The sequence below is a fragment of the Pseudonaja textilis genome, chromosome 2 (genome assembly GCF_049901715.1).
Source record: "Pseudonaja textilis isolate UNSWEBS1 chromosome 2, rPseTex1.2, whole genome shotgun sequence".
Lineage (NCBI taxonomy): Eukaryota > Metazoa > Chordata > Lepidosauria > Squamata > Elapidae > Pseudonaja > Pseudonaja textilis.
The window spans coordinates 248,047,687-248,069,705 of NC_141991.1; the positions used below are offsets into that span (position 1 = coordinate 248,047,687).

General features: G+C 41.7%; 2 protein-coding genes across 11 annotated transcripts in view; one reads left to right on the plus strand and one right to left on the minus strand.

Annotated features, from left to right (window-relative positions):
• KATNAL2 (katanin catalytic subunit A1 like 2) overlaps positions 1-4,585 on the minus strand; it is a 45,352-nt gene extending 40,767 nt beyond the window's left edge. For 2 of the 3 annotated variants that reach the window (XM_087927529.1, XM_087927530.1), the window contains exon 1: positions 4,410-4,574. In XM_087927529.1, the coding sequence (XP_087783655.1) occupies positions 4,410-4,460 (51 nt within the window). In that variant the 5' untranslated portion in view covers positions 4,461-4,574. Of the gene's footprint in view, positions 1-4,409 lie in introns of all 3 variants that reach the window. The other variant, XM_087927528.1, reaches the window with a different exon arrangement.
• A 10,377-nt stretch (positions 4,586-14,962) lies between these two features.
• PIAS2 (protein inhibitor of activated STAT 2) overlaps positions 14,963-22,019 on the plus strand; it is a 78,222-nt gene continuing 71,165 nt past the window's right edge. For 4 of the 8 annotated variants that reach the window (XM_087927535.1, XM_026714701.2, XM_026714734.2 and 1 more), the window contains exon 1: positions 17,401-17,536. In XM_087927535.1, coding sequence (XP_087783661.1) covers positions 17,513-17,536 — 24 coding nt within the window. In that variant the 5' untranslated portion in view covers positions 17,401-17,512. Of the gene's footprint in view, positions 15,268-17,400; positions 17,537-22,019 lie in introns of those variants that run through there. The other 4 variants (XM_087927536.1, XM_087927533.1, XM_087927538.1 and 1 more) reach the window with 2 other exon arrangements.

A 22,019-nucleotide genomic window follows, 5' to 3' on the forward strand; every position in this document is an offset into this window, starting at 1 on the left:
TTACAGTTTCTTTTCCTACATCTCTGCAGATGACATGACTCAATGAAGGCAATTTTAAAATACACGAAAAACAGCATACGCCAGAGATAAGACTCCCACTCTGCAGCCTTCAATGTCTATAAAAATATTTCTTTGCTTTTGTTCAGAGTCCCTCTTTCTTGTAAAGCAAACACCCGACGATCATTGCAACAATTGTTCTTCTCAACATTGTGCTCCTTACTTCAGCCAAAAATAAAATAAAATCCACTACAATACCCCCAAAAGTGGGCTTGAATATGCATCAGTTACACCAAGCTAAATAAATTCAACCTGCAAAACTGCACTATGCTGTACTTGGTGATTTTAATTTATTTCTCCATTACTGAGTTGTCCAGCCTTTTGCAAACACCTACCAATTGTACAGCATTTGGACTACAATATCCAAAATCCTTAAGCAATATGGCCAAAGGGCAGGCAAGTGGAATATTTTGGGAGCTGCTCTTGTAGAAAGTTAGCACCCACCCCTCTCCTAGAAGAATGAAACATTTAGAAAAATATTAAAAAGGCAGGACTTTATATTTCCGTGGATGAGAAATGGAGAAACCATGCTCTTGGAAAGCAGCCCCCCATTCCTTAATAGCCCTCAGCAGATGCCAGCACTTAAGAGATAAAGAGATAGGTAGCCGTATTCATAAGCAAATACCCTCACCCAAGATCCAAACCAGGACAAAGCCATTAAGCCACGATAAAGAATTTCCCAACACCCTTTCAGAACACAAGCCCCTTCATTGCATCACCCTCACAAACTTCAACCAAACTTAGCTCAAACACCTAGGATTTGTATTTTGCCTATAGAGCCAGCTATGACCCCTACATAACCCCTACATGGCTCCAAGGGAGTCTGACAACAACCACTAGAATACATGTTCTTACACAGGAACAGGAAGCTCAAGTGCAAAGCACAGAGATGGTATAACCCCTCTCCCTCTCTCAACTCCATGTGGTCAGCTACCCAGAATCACACATGCCTGGTTGTTCTGCTTCATCAATAAATGGACCCTCTTTCCCATCATCCTCCATTTTGTTTCCAGTGCCTTCTTCCCGGCTTGGAACTGAACCAGATGGATATTTCTTCCCACACTCTAATAATGAAGCTTCAGGTTGCCAGGTTGCAGACGGCTGCAGTCTACTCCAGAGGAAAAAGCAGGAATTAAGGGCGCACAGGTGTCGTTTATTTCATTGTGTTAATAATGTACAATTCTGCTTTTCAAGATAAAATCTTTGCAAAGTGACTTTGTACATGGTAATAAATCAGGAGCATTTAACACTAGAGCAAAACCTTTCTCAGCTGCTGCTAGATACTGAGATGTGCTCAGGTTGCTGAGAAACACACAGACAAAGCTAGCAATTAAAAGACCCCCTTGAAGAATGTGTTGAAAATTTTGAAGCAGACTCTGAGCCAGCAGAGATTCACATCTTGAGCTAAACCATGATTTATTTATGCCAGATGGTGCGTTCAATAAGCCAGAACAACTGAATACCTCGACTTGAGTTCGTTTAGTGACTGTTCAAAGTTACCACGGCACTGAAAAAAGTGACTTATGACCATTTTTCACACTTGTGACCATGGCCATGGTCACATGACTGACTTTCAGGTGGTTGACAAACTGGTTCACATATATGATGGTTGCAGTGTCCCGGGGTCATGCAATCCCCTTTTGTGACAAAGGGGGAAGCCAAATTAACTTAACAACGGCCTTACTAATTGAAACACTGCAGGGATTCACTTAACGAATGTGGCAAGAAAGGTCGTAAAATGGGGCACAGCTCACTTAAGAAAAATTCTCACTTAGCAAGATAAATGTTGGGCTCCATTGTGGTCATAAGACAAGAATTACCTGTATGCATCGCACGACACTGCAAAAACCACAGTACCATTTTATTTTGAAGTGGAGAATCCCAAGGAATCAATTGACTTATAGTCCTTAAGTTACAACCCTAATGGAAGCCCACCCATCGTGGTAAAAAATGATGATGGTGGCAAAATGGGTCGGTCATCTGACCAGCCCAATTTAACAAGCTTATTTTTTTTTTTTTTGCAGGAGGTGATAGGGGAATCCACGGTCAATAGGCAGGCACCAAGGCTGTGGAGCGAACCAATGGCTTGCTATGGGCATGGTTTTGCCAAAAACTGGAAGACAATGTTGGGTTTCCAAGCAAAACTGGCATAAAACACCATCATGAGACTCGGGGTGCAAGAAATGATTTGAAATGCAGCTTGGCTGCCAAATAGCTGAAGTGCTAGTCATGTGACTGGGCCCCAACCATTGGAGTTCCAAATCGGAGTCATAATAGCAGTAGCATTTAGACTTAAATATCACTTCACAGTGCTTTACAGCCCATTCCTTCCTTCCCTCCTTCCTTCCTTCCCAAGCAATAGAACTTAGATTCAAATACCGCTTCACAGTACTTTACAGCCCCTTTCCTTCCTTCCTTCCTTCCTTCCTTCTAGTACTTAGACTTATATACCGCCTCACAGTCCATTACAGCCTTCCTTCCTTCCTTCCTTCCTTCCTTCCTTCCTTCCTAGTAGACTTATATACTGCCTCACAGTGCTTTACAGCCCCTTCCTTCCTTCCTTCCCTCCCTCCCTCCCACCCTCCCTCCCTCCTTCCTTTCTTCCTTCCTTCCTTCCTTCCTTCCTAGTAGACTTATATACTGCCTCACAGTGCTTTACAGCTCCTTCCTTCCTTCCTTTGCTTTTTTCAGGAGGCAACTGGACTTTCTGGTTTTTCTTTGAAGACGTTTCACTTCTCATCCAAGAAGCTTCTTCAGGTCTAACAGAATGGTGGGGAATGAAAGGATTTATACTCCTTGCAGACAGCTGGTCATTTGCATTCTCTTTATCGAGTCATTGAGGCCACTTGGAGGTTTATCTGTGTCCCCAGGGTCACCTGACATTGTCAGAAAGTCGCAAAAGGGGATCACATGATCCTAGGACTCTGCAACGGTCATAAATATGAACCAGTTGCTAAGATTCTGAATTTTGATCCCATGTTTATGGGGACGTTGCAAAGCTCGTAACTGTGAAAAACAGTCATAAGTCTTTTTTTTTCAGTGCCATTTTAAGTCAAGGACTACCTGTAGGTTTAATTAATGTGGCCAATACATCTTAGCAAAGAGCTTGGGAATTGAAGAAGTCTCTTGGTTAGCATTTAACATAACAACAGATAATCAGAGTTGGAAGGGACCTTGTAGGTCATCTAGTCCCGTCCCCCCTGCCCAAAGCAGGAGACCTTACACCATTTCTGACAGATGGCAGTCCAGTCTCTTCTTGAAAGTCTCCAGTGATGAAGCTCCCACAACTTCTGAAGGAAACTTCTGTTCCATTGGTTGATTGTTCTGTCAGAAAGTTTCTCCTTATTTCCAGATTAAATCTCTCTTTGCTCAGTTTCCATCCATTATTCCTTGTCTGGCCTTCGGTGGCTTTGGAAAATAGCTTGACCCCTTCCTCCTCTCTGTGGCAGCCCCTCAACTATTGGAGCACTTCTATTATGTTTCCCCTGGTCCTTCTCTTCTCTAGACTAGCCAGGCCCAGTTCCTGCAACCGTTCTTCATATGTTTTAGTCTCCAGTCCCCTCATCATCCTGGTTGCTCTTCTCGGCACTTTTTCTAGAGTCTCAACATCTTTTTTATAGTGCGAAGACCAAAACTGGATGCAGAACTCTTAGGTGTGGTCTTACTAAGGCTTTATAGAGTGGTATCAGTACCTCCCTTGATCTTGACTGTATCCCTCTGTTAATGCAATTTAGGATTGTGTTGGCTTTTTTGCTGCACACTGCAGGCTCCTATTTAGCTGGTTGTCCACTAAGACTCCAAGATCCCTCTCACAGTTACTAATATTAAGCCTGGTTTCTTCCAGTTTGTATGTGTTCAGGTGGGTCAAGCTCCATCTGGATTTTGAGCCTATCATCTAGGGCAGTGTTGGCTATTCCTGTCAGCTTCTGCTAACCCTTCTGCCTTCCACCCCGTTCCAAACGTTGCTCTTTAATGGGAGCTCGAAGAAAGGAAAGGCAGAGAGGCCCACCTTCCACTGAACAGCAATCAGCTCCTCAAACAGCTTAAGGCAGAGGTCCCCAAACTTTTAAGACTTGTGCACTTCAACTCCCAGAATTCTCCAGCCGGATATGCTGACTGGAGAATTCTGGGAGTTGAAGTCCACAATTTTTAAAGTTGCCAAGTTTGGAGATCTCTGGCTTAAGGTCAAGATTAACTGCAAACATTATTTTTTTTTTTGCCAATGGCGCTAAAACGCATGCGCAGCGCGGGCGCGACTCTTCCCAGCGGGCGCGCGCCACGAGCCCCGCCCCTTCGCCTCACGGTTACCATAGTTACTAGGGGAAACAGGAACGGATTCTCGTTTCACTCACTTCTTCTCTGGCCTGGTGCGTCGTTCTCAGCGACTGATACGTCAACTCCATTTCAAGAGTGAGACTGAAGGGAGGGGGGAAAAAAAACCCGACTCCACGTTCCTATTTCGTTAGGGCTTTTTAAATCTCCATCGCTCCCTCAGCGGCGGGTGCTTTTCGTCCGGAGAAAAGAAGGCGGACCAATCAATGTCCCCCAGTGGCCAATACTGACAGGCGAGGGGTGGGATTAAAAGCGAGCCGGCGAGCCCAAGGAAAAGCCGCCAATCGATTCGAGAATCAGAGAGTAAAGCAGCGGAAGGCGGGGGTTCTTTGAACGGTGGCCAATCACGACGGGGCGGGAGAAATTTAACCAATGATGGCACTGCAAACGGTCGCCGACTCGCCTATCGCCTCTGGACTGTATTTCCTTCTGCCAATGGATCCGATGCTGGTGGCGTAATTAGGGACGGCCTTGGTTGAATGGGGCGGAGTCCTCGCAGAAGCGTATTTGATTGACAGCAGCCGTAGGTCCAGTTCACAGGATGGAATGCGGTTTGCTAGTTTGGGTCCTCGCATGCTTTGTGAAGGCTTACTGGGCCAGGATTTTAGGCAGGTAACAGGTTATATCCCTGGCGTAACATTGAACTGACCTAAAATTTGCTCACACAGGACATATCCATGATTTACTGGGCCAAGCAATTTTAAGAGGGAGGAGGGCAAGAGGATTAAGGGGACTGGAGGCTAAAACATAGGCTGAATGGTTGCAGGGCTTGGTTAGTCTAGTGAAGAGAAGGACCAGGGGAGACACGGTAGCAGTATTCCAACATTTGAGGGGCTGCCACAGAGAGGAAAAAGGGTCAAGCTATTTTCCAAAGCCCCCGAAGGCCAGATAGGGAACAATGGAAGGAAACTGACTTAAGGAGAGGTGGTGGTATTGGAAGAATTATCCTTCTGGGTTCAGTTCCAAGTGGGGAAAAAGGAAACATGGAGGCTGTTTGGAAAGATGATTTAATGGTGGGCAAGACCTCATGGCTTGGAACTCCAAAGTGAAAGGTACAATTACATGCTTCAAGATACTGAGAGACCCTTAGTTATATACCCGCTGTTTCCTGTTCCTGTCTAAGAAATGTATCCCATTGGCTGTCAGACTCCCAGGGGTGGGGGTTTTAGCTAACTTTGTAGGCTTTGTCTGGACCACATGGCTTCACCTGAGTGCTGGCTGATGCAATCTTCCCAGGCCAGGTGGTGAGATGGGTAGAGGGCTTTGTTATGTAGAATACTCTGGCCCAGGCCTTAATGGCCCACCCATTAACAAAGGTGGGGATGAGTTTCTGCTTCTGAGTTTCTACTTCTTTTTTTAGGGGAAATATTCTGCCTTTTTAGTACATCCTAAAATATTTCATTTTCCTAGGAGAGGGGGAGTGGGTTTGAACTCCCAATAGTGTGTTGTGTGAAACCTAGAACTAAGGAGAAATTTCTTGACAGAACAATCAGTGGAACGATTTGCCTTCAGGAGTTGTGGGTGCTTCATTAGTGGAGGTGTTTAAGAAGAGACTGCACAACCATTTGCCTGAAATGTTATAGGGTTTCTTATTTATTTTTATTTAGTTTAGTTTGTCAAGCATGTATGAGAAAAAAGTGTAAGTATGAACATGACATATAACATAAGTATAAACAGGTATAAGTATATAATAGAGTACAAATAAATGGGAACAGTAGGACAGGGACAGTAGGCACACTGGTGTGCTTATGCACGCCCCCTCTTAGGAATGGAGTGAGGTCCACGGTAGACAGTTTAAGGTTAAAGTTTTGGGGGTTTGAGTTTTTTTGCTTGAGCAGGGGGTTGGACTAGAAGACCTCCAAGGACCCTTCCAATGCTATTATTCTGTTAAATACCTAAAATGAGAATAATGTTACCTGCTGTGGAGTCAGGATAAAGAGAACTGATTGCAACTGCTTGAATGGCAGCAGTGTTATATAGGGGTAGCCTTCTACCTATGACTACAATTGAGTCCAAACTTTCTGTTGTTAAGTGAGACATTTGTAACATGAGTTTTGCTCCATATTATGACCTTTCTTGCCACAGTTGTTAAGTGAATCACCACAGTGTTAAATTAGTGGAAGTTGTTAAGTGAATCTGGCCTCCCATTAAATTTGCTTGTCAGGTCACAAAAGGTGATCACATGACCCCGGGATATTGCAAGCGTTATAAATATGGACCAGTTGCCAAGCATCTGAATTTGGATCACATGACCATGGGGATGCTGCAACTAATATATGTGTGAAAAATGGACATAAGTAACCTTTTTCAGTGTCATAACTTTGAACATCACTAAATGCAGAGTTATGCCCAAAAGTACAGTATTTGTCAGTGGCCACTGTCAGTAGAATTATTCTTGACTGTATCTTTTGAGTGATCATTTAGGCCAGATGAAGAAAAGGGTGGGTTGCTGGTTTGTCACAAGTATAAACATCCATGCCTTTAAGTTGAATAGATATGTAGAGTAATTTCAAAACAGCACCAGCAGTTGGCAGACTGTGCCAGCACTGGGAATCTTAAGCTGAGCAGGGTCTTTTGAATGGGGGACCTCCAGCGGATATCAGTTTGTAGGTTAGAATGAGAGGCCTAACCACATCCTGGCAGAATGCAGAGTCTCTTGGTGCTGAGCTAACCTTGCCAGAAACACCTTCCCTATGAAATATCACCAATGCAGACTGACTATATCATTGCAGATCATGGGAATAGCTGTAGGAACAATACACTAGTTCCCAAATGTGAAAATTGAGTTCGTCAAGAAAACTTTATTCAATAAATTTGCCAAGTAGTCTGAATTCATTCAGCACACTAGGTTAAGGTGTGATTGGCAATTTTATGGTTCAGGATGTTTCTTATAACATGCAAGAAAAACTAACTTTGGCTTAACGCTTCATGTTGATTATGACAAAACTTTTGAAAGAATCAGCATGCCTGCAAGAACTCTTGAGCCATATACTTACAAATTAAATTTTAGTCCATTAGGTTATACAAAAGCAGCCCAAGAAGTTACATTTCAGTGTGTGCTATACAAATCCTGAAAATGGGCTTAGCTGAAATTGCTTCAGTTAACTGTGGGTAAGAATCTTACCTAATAAAATTACCATTTTAAAAAACTTTGGTTTTACCTTACCAGCTAAACCTGACTTAATAAAGTATAATTGCTGTTCAGATAACAGGCTATGCCCAGATATATTTGTTGTGGCTTAATTGGATGGCCTGTTCATACATGCTAAAATAATTGTTGGCTTCCTAACATGATTCCCTACAAAGTCATTTTAGTTCAAGCAACTGTGATATGTGAATCTAGCCAATGTGGTAAGCTTATGATTCATTATGTATTGCAGCCCCAGGCAACAGTATATATTAACCACGAGTGCATTATACAAACTCAGCAAAAAGTAAATATGGTTTAAATAGAGAAAATACAGCACCAATCAAAATTAATGTGTCTTAATAAAGCTGGTGGTAGAACTGTTGACTATACTTAAGCAGTTGATTTTAGGTAAGAGTTTTCATACCTCTAATTTGAATAACTGCCTGTGTAACATACTATGAAAACTTCCCCAGGTGTTGTAATAGGGTTTCTTTAATTCCAGTATAAATTACTACCTTTTTAAAAATCAGACTGTAAGAGTTGGAAGAAATCAGGGAGATCATTAAGCCCAACCCCCTATCCAGAAATCAGGGAGATCATTAAGTCCAACCCGCTATCCAGTGCAAAAAACCCCTATTACCTCAGGGGTATCAAACTCACATCGGCATGGTGTTGTCATGAGACATATCACAACTTTCCCCCCTTTGCTAAACTGGACATGGACGTGGCCAGCACATGAAGCACCTGGCCTGTAGGCCCCGAGTTTGACAGCCCTGGACTACACGGCCTCTGAAGGGTGGCCATTCAGCCTGTTGAAACTTCCCAGCAAAGAAGAGTATATCCCCTTCCAAGGCAATCTGTTCCATTGTTGAACAGTTCTCGTTAGCTTTTATTTTTCATGATGTCCGACCAAAATTTACGTCCTCATAATATTAAGGGTTTTTTTGTTGTATTTTCTGAGACTCTAAGAGTGCAGAGAAGAGCAACGAAGATAAGTAGGGGACTGGAGCCTAAAACATATGATGAACATGAACTATGTCTAGTCTAATGAAGAGAAGGACTAAGGGGGTGACATGATAGCAATCTTCCAGTATCTAAGGGGCTGCCAAAGAAGAGGAAATCAACCTATTCTGGGCACCTGAAGGCAGAACAAGAAACAATGGATGGAAACTTATCAAGGAGAGATCCAACCTAGAAATAAAAAGTAATTTCCTGAAAGTGACAACAATCATTGGACGGCTTGCCTTCAGATGTTGCGGATGCTCCATTATTGGAGGGTTGTTGTTTTTTTTAAAAAAAGGCTCGGACAGCTATTTGTCTGAAATGGCATAAGGTCTTTTGAGTGAGCAGGGAGCTGGACTAGAAGACCTCCAAGGTCCCTTTTAACTCTGTTATTCTGGGACAATCTGATAACTGCTTGGTCTTCTATGAATGTAGTCTTCTGCATGTAGTCTTCTCTTTGCCAGGCTAAAGTTTACTATCCTTTGCTTCCTTCTCTTATCACCTTGGTATCAATCCTCTGGATTGTCAATGCCATTCCTAAACGGTGTTAACCAGAACTGGATATAATCATTTAGGTGAGATCTGACCAATGCAAGGTAGAAAAGAATTATGTTTTTTCTTAATTATCACACTATTCTTTTGGTAATGCAGCAGTTGGAAGACCCCTGCTTATTTTGCAGCTGGACCATTGTTCACCAACAAATATATTATCAAGTACAGAAACTACAATAAAGTTAAATGGTACACCATTTAACACTATCCAACTTGACATGGAACCAATGACACACTTGTTGAATATGACTGACTATTAACATAAGCCAGCTCACATGCTGTGAACTTTACTAGAGATTTCATGGGCCAATTAGTCAAATACTTTGCTAAATTCAAGCTAAACTACAGAATTCCTGGGGTCACTGATCAAAAAAGGAAATTGTTCTGGTTTGGCTTAACTTATTCTTGACAAGTCCATGCTGGCTCCTGCTAGAAATGCTCAAAAACCAACTGCTGAATGTTACACAATTATGATCAGTAATGATGCCCGTCTAACTAGTCTGAATTTACCCAGCTCCTTCTTTATTCTTTTTGAAGTCAGGAACACTTACCTTCCTCCAATCTTCTGGGGCTAAACCCATTCATAAATTCTCAAAGGTCAGAGGAGAGTTCTGAAATAACATCCATAAATCCGTCAAGATTTGCTTGTAATAGGACTTCCGGCTTGAGCTTCTTCGGCGACAGACCAAAACCTCCTCTCTGCAAGGCTTTGATCCGTGCTCGCCGCTGGAGCGCCCCGAGCCGGCTGGTTTCGGAGCTAAGCCACCCCGTAGAGGTGGTGAAGAGAGGGGAGACTGCCAGCAGGGTTGAGGAGAGCTGCATCTCTCCTCCCCAGCTGGCCATTACTCCCTTTCCCGAAGGCGGTTGTAGCGGTGGTCAGAAATGGCCACCTCAAAGAAGAACTCGACCGGAAAAGAATGTGCAGGAGGAAGATAAGAAGAGAAAGTTTTGGCTGACTGGGTCAAACAGCAAAAGCAACAACATAAGGTACCCTGGAATTTAAATTAAGTAACATTGTTCCCAAAGAAGATTTTGAAGCTGCGAAGGAGAGAGAAAAGGGAAAGGATTGGGCTTTTTTAAATTCCCTTCCTTATACTGACAGCTAAGAGACTTAAGCAAGAAATTGAAAAAAATCCACTTTGACATTAATAGGCATCTAAGCTGAAAATAAAAGTCAAAGGGATAATAAAGATTTCTGGATATTTAAAAGTTTTTAAAAGCAGGAAAGGAGAAAAAAAAAAGAATAAAAGGGTAGGATTTGGAAAAATGGAGGAGACTGCCTGGAACTAAGGAATGGAACTGTAACTAAAAGGAACTTACAGTGAAATTTCAACAAGATTCCTCAAAGATACATCTTAATTGAAACTTGGTAACAAAATAATAGAACCCCAGGAAGAGAAAGTGGAAAAAAAGAAGCAGAAAGAAACAGCCTTGGATTATTTGGATTACTTGGTGATTTTTGGTTTTTGCATCTGGATGACTAAAATTAACTGGGTGGTTGTTTAAAAGTCTTTAAAATGGTATCACTCTTAGAAGAACCAAAAATGGAACTTAAAAAATGGAAAGAAGATGCACAAGAAGGAAGAGGTTCTTTTGGCTTCGTATTTCAATTCTTAGAAATGGAGATCTGGAACTATGAGAACCAACAAGAAACGCTTGCAGAACAAGAAGATTGGGACAAAGAAGAAGCCATCTTTAATGATCAAATAATTTTAAGTCGGGGGGGGAAGAAAAGGGGGGAAAGAGAGTGAAAGGTTTAAGACTAGAAAAAACAAACAAAAACAAGAATAATAATTTGAAAGAGTATAATATTAGAAAGCAACAGAAGAGGGGATTACAGATGAGAGAGTTAGAAGTAGAGAGACGAGGGGGTAAAAAGGGGAGAGAGAAGAAGAGGGGGAAGAAGGCAAGGAAAAGAAGTTGTAAAAGACAGAAACAAGAAATGGAGAAACAGGGAAAAGATGTAAGGATTGTAACCATAAGCTTGTTTAGAGATAATGGGTGAAAATTTAATTGCAAAAGGGATTCTGCAAAGGTACGTAAGATAGCATTGTTATATTATAAACAGAAATAATTTTAGAAAATATGATTAAAATGATGGATAAAATATTTACTGTAATGTAGTTGAATGTTTGGTAATAAATAAATGAATTAAAATGAGAGAATTAAATGGGAACATTTTTAATTATTAATAATGATTTATAAAAATATAAGTGAGAAATACGGAAAAAAAGAATTAACTATGGAAAGTTTATAAGTGTTCCCAAGGAAGTATGATATTTAATTGAAAAGAAATGTTAAAGATGCTAAGATTTTAATGAATATTAATGATAGAATTGAATTGGAATGGAATGTGTGATATATATATATTTCTTTTTAAGAATATAGTGTGTATTTTAAGAATGTACCAAGCAGAATTCGATTGGAAGTTATGTATTATATTGAATGCTATAATCTTAAAGGTATACATTGAAGCTTAAATAAGAGTTTGAATGGATAAAATTAAAAGATATAAAGGTGTCATACTCCAATTGGTAACTACAGGGAAAAATTTGTTTAATAAGAAAAGATAATATGAAATTGAAAGGACAGACAAAAGTATAAATATAATGATTTGATTGAGATAATTAAAATAAAGTTGAGAAAATTAAAAGAGGGGAATAACTATGTAGAAAATATAAAACGGTAATATGGAATAGAATATAAAAATGAGCATGAAATTGAGTTTGGTGTCTGTATGAAGAAGTGATAACCTGGGACCATGCTTTTTTCAAAAAAGATGTTTTATTTGTATTTTGTTTTTGTGAAAACCCAAATAAAACTTTTAAAAAAAAGATTTGTTTATAATTGAGCTGCTCCTGAGAGAGTTAAACTCATTCATGGTAGCTAGTAATCACTATTGACTAACTTGGGTTGCTGCTTTCCTATCTTAATTGCTCTGCTTAGGGTTTATTTGAAGTTTTCCCTGGGGAAGAGAGAAGCAAAATAGCCATTGAGGAGCCCTTCCCTCTATCATGCTACTGTCCTACAATCTTTTGATCTTTTGCAGGATTTAAACTATTTTCTTACTTTCAACAGACTACTTATCATAATTCCATTTCTCTTTGAGCTTAATTTCTCAAAATTTATAAGAATCAGCAAATCTGCAATTTGTTTTTCCTGCTTTGCCCACATTCTCTATACACTACATTTACACCAGTTTATAGTTGATGTACATCTTGAAATATGTTCATGTTATATTAAAACATTAGACTTAATTTTTTTTAAAAATATGCATGAATATACTAAGTATAATACAAAATATAAGAATAATATAACTAAGATGAGTGTTGACATGAATTATTTTCCATTGTGAACACCTGGCTGCAGCTATATAACAGCCCTCTCCCCCTTCTGCCTTCTGGTGACAAAGCAAATGGAAGAGAAAGATAGTATCTAGGCAGGAATGGATGGCTAACTCTTCTTAAGTTTAATTAATTTTTCCTTCTTAAGTCCTTATAGCAATGGTTCTCAATTTACATATATATATATATATATAAATTTTTCTTCACCACAGACCCTCTTTAAATACCTTTTGTGGCTATAGACTCAAGATTTAAATTTATTTTTTCAAGCCTTCGCAAGACACCCTATGAACTATGACACCTGGGGGTCCGCGGACCACAGGTCGAGAACCACTGACTCTTGTCCTGCAGGATGCTTTCAAATTCTCGAGAATCCTAATATTCTTCAGTCAATTTAAAATAAACTGCTACAGGCAGTCCTTGACTTACACTTATTCATTTAATGACCAAAGTTACAAAAGCGTTGGAAAAAGTGAGTCGCAATTGTTGGAAGAAATATCCTTCTGGGTTCAGTGCCAAGTGGGGAAAAAGACACTGGAAACATGGTGACTGCTTGGGGAGATGGTTTATTGGTGAGCAGGACCACATGCCTGGGAGTTCCTGGGTGAAAAGGGAAGAGATGCTGAGAGTCCCTGGGTTTCATGCCCTGTTGGGATTTGAATTTGAGCTTGTGTTCTGATTGGTTGTCAGACTCCCATGGGGCCATGCAGGGGCGACTTGTAGGCTGTCCTGAGTATCAGGCTTGGTTGAACCTTGCTGGATGATGATATAATGAAAGGGCTTTGGGCAATTCCTATTATGGCTGTGCTTGAAGGAGGTAGATCTTTGTTATGTAGAATAGACTGCCCAAGACCTTAATGGCCCATTGACAAAGATGGGAGGGGGGCTGAGTTTCTGCCTCTCTCAAATTTCTACTACTCTTTTAGGGGAAATATTCTGCCTTTTTAGTATATCCTAAAATATTTCATTTTTCTGGGGGTGGGGTGGGGTTTAACTTCCAACACAACCTTGCACTTATGACATTTACAGCATCTCCAGTCACATGATCAAAATTCAGGTGCTTGGCAACTGGCATGTATTTATGACAGTTGCAGCACCTTGGGGTCATGATCACCACCTGCAACTTTCTCAGGCAGCTTCCAACAAGCAAACAACATAAATCATAATAGGATACTAAATAAACAGCATAGATCAAGAGATACAACAAGTTAGACTCTTAAAGAGTATAAAGAAATAGGTAATAGGACAGATGAGAAGTATAATAAGCACCTATTAGGTGGTTTGACATCCCAAGATATAGACTGTTGTGGGAATTGTTTTAACTCATTGGAGGGGGGGACCTGTCTTTGTGTCTGGTTGTTTTAGCATGCAATGCCCAGTAGTGACATCCTAAGGCAAGGAATTGAAACAGTTTGTGTCCAGGATGTGAGGGGTATGTAGAAATTTTCAGTCCCCTTTCTGGCTCGTGCATTATACAGGTTCTCAGTAGAAGGCAGGCTCGTTGTAATTATTTTATCTGCAGTCCTAACTATCCATTGAAGTCTGTGCCTGTCATATTTGGTTGCTGTGCCACACCAGTTAATAGAGGTGCACATGACTGACTCAATAATTCCTTTGTAGAACTTGTATCAGCAGCTCCTTGGGCAGTCTTGAGCTTTAAGTTGGTGCAGGAAGAACATTCGTTGATGAGTTTTTTTGATATTAGGTGTCCATTTCAAGTCCTTAGATATTATAGAACCTAGAAATTTGGAAGGTTTCTACTGTTGACACTGTGGTCTAATATTGTAAGAGGTAGTAGAATAAGAGGGCTTCTAATATCTACTGTCATCTCTAGTTTTGAGTGTGTTCAGTTCAAGATTGTTCCCACTGCACTGCAGGGCCAGTTGTTCAACTTCCCATTTGTATGCAGATTCGTCATGGTTCCTTGACTGCCTGGATAAGTGAGTTGACTTTTTGCCAAAGTCATTTGCCATTACCTTTTTTTTAGGGCTGAAACAGAATGACTGGCTCAAGGTCACTCAGCTGGCTTTGGGCCTAAAGCGAAACTAGGACCCAGTCCCAATTTTTAGCCTGCTGCCTTATAGAAATAAAGAGTTGCCTTGTGACAAGATGGGCAGCAAATAAATTTAAATAAATAATAAAAAGAAACAGTAAAGCCAACTATAGAAAAAACTGGTGCCATCCTACTCCCTGATGAAATTTACATTATTACACTCTGACCTAAGAGTGAGATTTTAAATGGTCTTCCGAAAATTAAGTGGCGGGGAGGTCAGATCACAGAAGTTATATCTTGTGTACCAATTAGGTCTATTCTTAAATTGGGAGACACAACTCATGGTTACTACTTGATTGGACTACTGCAATTATATCAGGCTGGCCTTGAAGACAATTTGCAAGCTGCAGATGGTCCAGAAGACACTAGCTTCTAGTGTGATCAGCATGTCCTGTACTGGGTGCATACAACACAGCTGTCCTGGAATTTTATGTTCATCCCAGTTCCCTGGGCAGATGGACAGCTATATAAACATGTTAATACTTCCTTTCTAAACAGGTTTCAAAACCTGTTTTGAAATCAAACAGGATTGCTATAGTATATAGCCTGTGCCACTTTTTGTCACTTAAAAAGGAGGAGGAACATAATTTTTATAACACAACCTCCTGACTATGGGGAAACCAGGTGGTTTCTCCCTTTCCTCTGTTGAAAGGTGTCAAAATGCCTTTCTTTCGAGGATTCGATTTTCCCGCTGGGAGAGCTCTGGCGCAAGGATACGGACAACTGCTTGAAAGCTGGATCTTTTTATTTTTCAGGAAGGCGGAGAACAGTGTTCCTGGGCTAGCTAGCTTTTTATGGTAAGTCCCTGATTGTAAGTTGATTTTGTTTGAGTGTTTGTATTTGTGCCTAATGTTTCAAATCCTGTTTGAGTTTGTCTTTATTTCCGCCGGAGGGCAAACTCCGCGGGGTGTGGAAGGCAAACTCCACGGGGTGTGGAAGGCAAACTCCACGGGGTGGCCAGATTGTATTATTGGTTTTCTGTAATCTCTTTTAGTTTTAAGATAGTTTTTCATATTTGTTCTGTGGCAATCTCCTGTCTGTCCCTTTTGTAATTTGTTTTGTCTTTTGTCTGTTTGTTTTGCTTATTTGGTATGTCCTTATCTTTTGTTTTCCTTTTCCTATTTGTCTAGTTTTCTTAATTACTTAGGCTTTTGTCTATGGGGATTCTTTAATACTTTTTATTTGATTCCTTTTCCTATGTAAGTTTGTTTTCTGGCTGACCCGATGCTCCCCTTGGGCTTTTCCTGTTTTTTTGTGACACTGCTGTCTTCATGAAGTTCCCATTCCACACCTCCTTTTTGGCAGGTAGGCCAATCTCACAAGAAATAAATCGAAGCATTTTCATTAAGAGAGGTTGTAAAGCTCCTCTCTCTCTTCCTCCTCTGCACTCAGCAGCTCCCCACAGATCAGTCCTTAACCTTGCAGGCTTTGCAGAGGGAGTGGGAGGTGGTTCTGCAGGTGCACCAGCAGAGTGGGTTTCACAGATGCAGCCTGCACTCCATATGTGTGAGTGGCCGACATGTCACCCATTGCTTGCACAAATGAAGTTTCATGCATGAACCATTCACGCAAGTGGAGCTGCGCGCGCTTGCTGCTTGTTAGGGACCCCGCCATAGAACATCCAAAGATAAAACAAACACTACAAAGTAGTCCTTGCCTTACAACCACAACTGACTTAAAAATGTCCATTGCTAAGCAAATGAATTTTGCTCCATTTTACAACCCTTTTTTTTTGGCACATTTGTTAAGTGATTAGTTTGCTTGTCAAAAGATTGCAAAAGGAGATCAAAGGATGCCAGGACACAACTATCATAAACACATGCCAGTTGCCAAGCATCTGAATTTTAATCACATGACCCCGGGGATACTGCAAGTTGTGAAAAACTGGTTTTTTTTAGTGCCATAATTTCAAATGATTATCAAATAAACGGTTGCAATTTGAGGACTACCTGCACCTTGAAAAGGGCCTGCAGGAGAGATAAAGGAGACCTGGGAATAAAATAATTAGCAGGTGACACATGGCTACTCTACAGATAGTCCTTGATTTACAAGTTCATTTAGTGACAGTTCAAAGTTACAATGGTAGTGAAAGTGATTTATGAGTTTTTAACACTTATGACTGTTGCAGCATCCCCATGGTCACTTGATTTGAAATTCAGCCTCTTGGCAACTCATATTTATGACGGTGGCAAAGATCTCCCGGTCATGCGATCCCATTTTGCGACCTTCTGACAAGCAGAGTCAATGAGGAAGCCAAGATTCCCTTAACCACCTAACTTAAGGGCAGTGATTCACTTAACAGCTGTGGCAAGAAAGGTGGTAAAATGGGGCAAAACTCCCTTAACAACTGCCTTAACAGAAATTTTGGGCTCAATTGTGGTCGTAAGTTGAGGACCACCTCTACCGCTCTCCTCATAACGGACCCCATTAGGAAGGGACCCCGAGACAAGCAAAGGGTCCGTTTTGGCAGTGGTTTGCTTTCCAAGCTCGTTTCAGTTTTCATTTCTGAACGTTTCCTTACCACACCAGGTAACCTCATCAGTAGGATTTTCTTGTCTTAATTCCTCTTTAGCTTATGTACGTTTCAAAAAAGGACCCTTTTGCACGGGACCCACAAGGCAGGAACTTGAATACGGACCCGGACCAGGGTCGTTTTCGACCCTTATTCTCTGGAGGATGATTTCCCTCAGATTTCTTAATCATAGAAGGGTCCCACGAGCAAAACGCCCTTTCCACAGCCGCCCGACTGCCTCAGGCGCGGGCCTGCAGAAATAGCAGCCTCTTGTTTCCCCCGCCCCCACCCCCCTTGTCCGCGCCTCGCTCGAAAAGGGCGGGAAAAGCGCGCTCGCCTCGAGAGCCCCGCCCCCTTTAACGGCCGGCGCCCTCAGCAAGCCGGGTGGGCGTAGCCAACGGGGCGGCGCCCGCCCCTCGCGTCAGCGCGGCGGCGACGACATCGGGCGACCCTGCAGGATGGTGGCTGCGGCCGCGGCGGCGGCGGCGGTGGTGCCGGCGGCGGAGGCTGAGCCAGGCGGCGGGTAGAAAATGGCGGATTTCGAGGAGCTCAGGGTGAGCGCGAGCGGCCCGTCCCGGCGGAGAAGCCTTTCTCCCGTGAGCCCCGGTGAAAGGGAGTGGGGGAGGGGTCTGTCCTCTTCCTTTCTTCCTCCGGCCTCCCCGAGGCTGATGGGAATTGTAGTCCGGCGCCTGGGAGTCGCGCTTCAGGGTCGGGACCAAGCTCCTTTCCCGGTGGTTTTTTTTTTTTTTTAACCCCCCCACCCTCCCGACCTGCGTTTCTTCTGGTCGCCCTCGGACTACAAGACCCATCCTCCTCTCCCTGCCGGACTCGTCTCGGCGGGCGGCTTGTGAGAGCTCCCAGCGGACCCTCTCGGCGCTTCGGAGAGCGGGTGAAAACAAAGGAGGGCTTCTAACCACGTTCGGTGGGGGAGGAAACCCGTGTTTTTGTTTTAAATCACCTCAGGAGGGAGCCGGGACTGAACTTGGCTGCCTCGTCTGACTCCCCCGACTCTTATTTCTTAAGTCACCCCCTGAACTCCCCTTTTGTCCTAAGGGACCCCTTATCAATCCCTCTAATTTCCCAAGTCACCTCTACCAAACCTCTCTCTACTCCCCAAGTCTCCCCTATCAGCCCCCACTTCTTTCTTAAATCTCTCCTAGCAATCCCCCTATTTCCCAAGTGATTCTTAGCAGCCCCCCATATTTCCTTTACTCACCCTAACTCCCTCCCTTATTTCTTAGGTCACCCTGTCAGCCCCCTTTATTAAGTCTCCCCATAACCCCCTTATTTCTTAAGCCATCCCAATTAGCCCCCTTATACTTAGGTCACCCCTATCAGTCCCCCCTTATTTCCTAAGTCTCCCCTAACATCCCCCCTTTATTTCTGAAATCACCCCAATGTCCCCCTTATTTCTTAGGCCATCCCTATCAGTTCCTCCCCCTTATTTCCTTCTCCCCACTAACCCCCTCCTTTATTTCTTAAGCACCGCTATCAGCCCTATCTTCTAAATCACCCCAATCCCCTTCTTTTTAAGACCCCTCTTGGCCCCCTTATTTTCTAAGGCACTCCACCCCTCCCTTATTTTTTATTTCACTCCTGTCAGCCCCCCCCAATTCCTAAGTCAGCTCCATCAACCTCCTCCCTATTTATTAAGTCATCCCTCGCCCACGGTACCTCCTTTGTGTTTCTTAAGACATCTCCTTTCCCACCCCAGCAATGCATTCAGTTTGGCTTCACCTGTGGCCCAGAACGATGAGCTTTTCTGTCCCTTCATAGCCTGCAGCTCCCAAGTTACTCAGTCCACATTTCTCCCTTGCCTCTTTCCCAGCCTCTCTTTCTACTGGTGTTTCGTTCTATGCCAGGCTCTTTTGGCGAGAAAAACAGCTTCGTTTCTCACTTTCATAAAAAGGGATTTTTTTTTTGGAGACTATATTAATTTTTCCCCAGTGCTTAGTATCCACCTTAACCCACTTCTTGGATCCTAATTTTGTTCTTCCTTTGTTGTGTTTTTCTTCTCCCCTCATTTTCAGCACCGTCCTTTTTTTAAAAGCTTCTGTTTTACCCTGCTGGATTTCATTCCCTCCATTGAACCACAGAAAGTACTAGGCTTTCTTTGAGTGTCAGGATCCAGTATAATATTCTACATAGTTGAGAGGCAGTCCCATCTATTATCTGAGACAGGTTTTAAAAAATAGGCACGATTGGGCTTTTATTCTCTGGGTTTATTCGTGGAGTCCTGATGTGAAGATACTTTTCCTGAAGAAGTCTGAAAGCCTTTATAGGCAATCTGCTTTAAATTCATTGTTAGATACAGATTACTGAGCTGAAGATAATACTGATGGGTTATGGCACTTCAGTCTAACAATGCTTTGTAGATTTAACTATAGGTAATTCTCATTTAATGACAGTCACTTAGCAACTGTTTGAAGTTATAATGGGCCCCTCTCCCAAAAGGTACTTAGGACCCAGTTCTAGGTTTCTGAAGGTGGCAACCCTCCTGGTAACAAGGCAAGATTAGCAGCTGCCTTGCCATAAGGCCAGTTTATATATTTATATTTATTTTTCACACTTCTTAATCTGCAGTCTTTTCAGACTTGCATCACTCTGCAATCATGTGATACTGTTTATGGGGTTTTAGCCAGAAATTGGCCTTTTCAGTCAGTTTCCAGGAATAAACACCCATAGGAATGCATTGACTCGCTTATCAACTGCCACGTTTGCTTAACAACTGTTGCAAAAAAAGGTTGTAAATCAGGTTGGTCACAAAGAGTGTCTTGATTTACAACTGTCATGATTTATGACAGAAATTCCCAGCTCCATTTAGGTCATAAGTCAAGGACTACTTGTATACCACCACCTCTTGTATACCTTATGACAAGAGTCTTCAAACTTGGCAAATTTAAGATTTGTGGACTTCAACTCCCAGAATTCCTGAGCTAACATGACTAGAGGAAGGAATTCTGGGAGTTGAAGTCCACAAGTCTTAAAGCTGTCAAGTTTGAAGACCCCCTGCCTTATGATTTTAAACCCTTTGTTTTGTTTTATGTCCTGAAGCTGATTGAATAGGGGGAGGGATATGCAGGGTCTAATAGTTATGATTTTATTCTGACTTGTTAAAAGTAATACTTTTTAGTATACAAAATATTTTTATCAATGGCCAAAGAGAGAAAAGAAAAGTACAAGTATGATTTGAAAGAGTCTTCTTGAATTGCTGTTTCCTTTCCCCCAGTATCTTCTATTTGATTTGATTTCAGTGTTTCAGATGAAGCTCAAATTTTAATTTATGGCATAGTCTTTGGAAGGTTTGTTGACCTAAGAACTGTTAAAAGGGGAAATTAAGATGTTATAATTTAACAATACCCTCCATATCTATTCAATACTCTTAACTGAGAATTCTGTCTTGATTTTTTAAAAACATGTTTTACATATTTGGTTTCTCTCTCCATTGTTGAAAATTTCTCCCTTGAAACATTAAATGGCAACCTGACATGTTCAGTATCGATTAACCAAATAATACTGTGTACCTAATTTATTTGACTATAGAAATGAAGAGACGGTGGTTTAAGTTTTGTAATGTAAAGTACTTGAAATTGCAAAAGTATATTTCTACTCATTTCTTTTGTCATTTATCACAGTGCTATTATGGCCATGCTGTGTTTTGGGGTAATTGCATGTGCACGGATAACAGCTGAGAACTACTCAGATTAAGGAAGACTTTTCCCAGGGTTGCATTGTAGCTGTAGAAGGTGGCCATAGAGGTGCAATCCTGGGAAAACACACCGCTTCTTTAAGGAACTGCTGACAGGTGCTGTGTGTGAGAGATCCTTGGTATTCTCTGAGCTTGGTTGCTTTCTTGCATACCTTTCATTACTCAAATTAAGTAGCATGAATCCTAGCACTGATGGTAGGAGTAGCACTAATGATTTTACCTAGCTTGGGTAATTAAACTTATGCAAGAAAACAATCCAAGCTCAGAGAGTACCAAGGATCTCTCATTTCAACCCTGAGCTACAAATATTCTTTATTGGTGCTGCGTGTATTTCTGCATACCTGAAAACACCAATTTCTCTTAAAATCGAAATACTAGACACCATCCAAATAATATAAAGTCAAAGTGGAGATGAGATTAGACTTTACAAGAAGATAGCAAAATATGTCCCCAAAATTCCAAGAGAAATAAAGTTCAGAAGTTGTATAAATATGTATTATTATACAGATAGTCCTCACAATGATTGAATTAGGGATAGGAATCTTCATCGCAAAGCACCACGGGTATAAAGTGTGACATCATCTGACTGATACCTGGGGGCGGGGGAAGCGGTACTAAAAAAAATAAGAAAAAATATATGTGTCTCTGAAAACACATCAGAGAAGACTGGAGAAACTTAGAAAACTGGAGTATAGTCTAATAAAAAGCATTAGGCTCTTTCCCATGTTAATTAATGGGGAAAGCCAAACTTAAAAATTGGGAAAAAGAGAATGATAAGAAAAGGAATCAGACGGAAGCAGGGACTTTGTACCTGTTGGTAGATGATGAAGATGTAACATTCTCTGTGTCAAGAGACAAAAGCCATCTACCACAGCATCCCCAACATTTCTGATTTTGTGCATCAGGGGAGGGAGGGAGGGAGGGAAAGAGAATGATAGGCAACCATGCTTGCAACTCCATTTATGCAGGTGGCAGGCACATGCACACGCCGCTCACACAAATGGAGCTGCACGCATGCACTCGCCCCCTTCTTTTGCAGCCTGGTTCCAACTGAGTCAAGGCCTGTGGTAATGGGCTGCAACCCAGGGATTATGGACCCCTGATCTACCAGATGTAACCCAATGGTAATATTAATAGTCATAATATTTGTTAACATTGTTTGATTGCCAAGTGCTTGAATTTTGATCACATGCCCATAGCAATGCTGCAACGGTCGTGTGAAAAATAGCCATAAGTTATTTTTTTCACTGCCTTTATAACTTTGAACAGTTGCTAAATGTATTGTAAGTTGAGGACTCCATGAGTGTATATGAAAGTTGATTGTCATT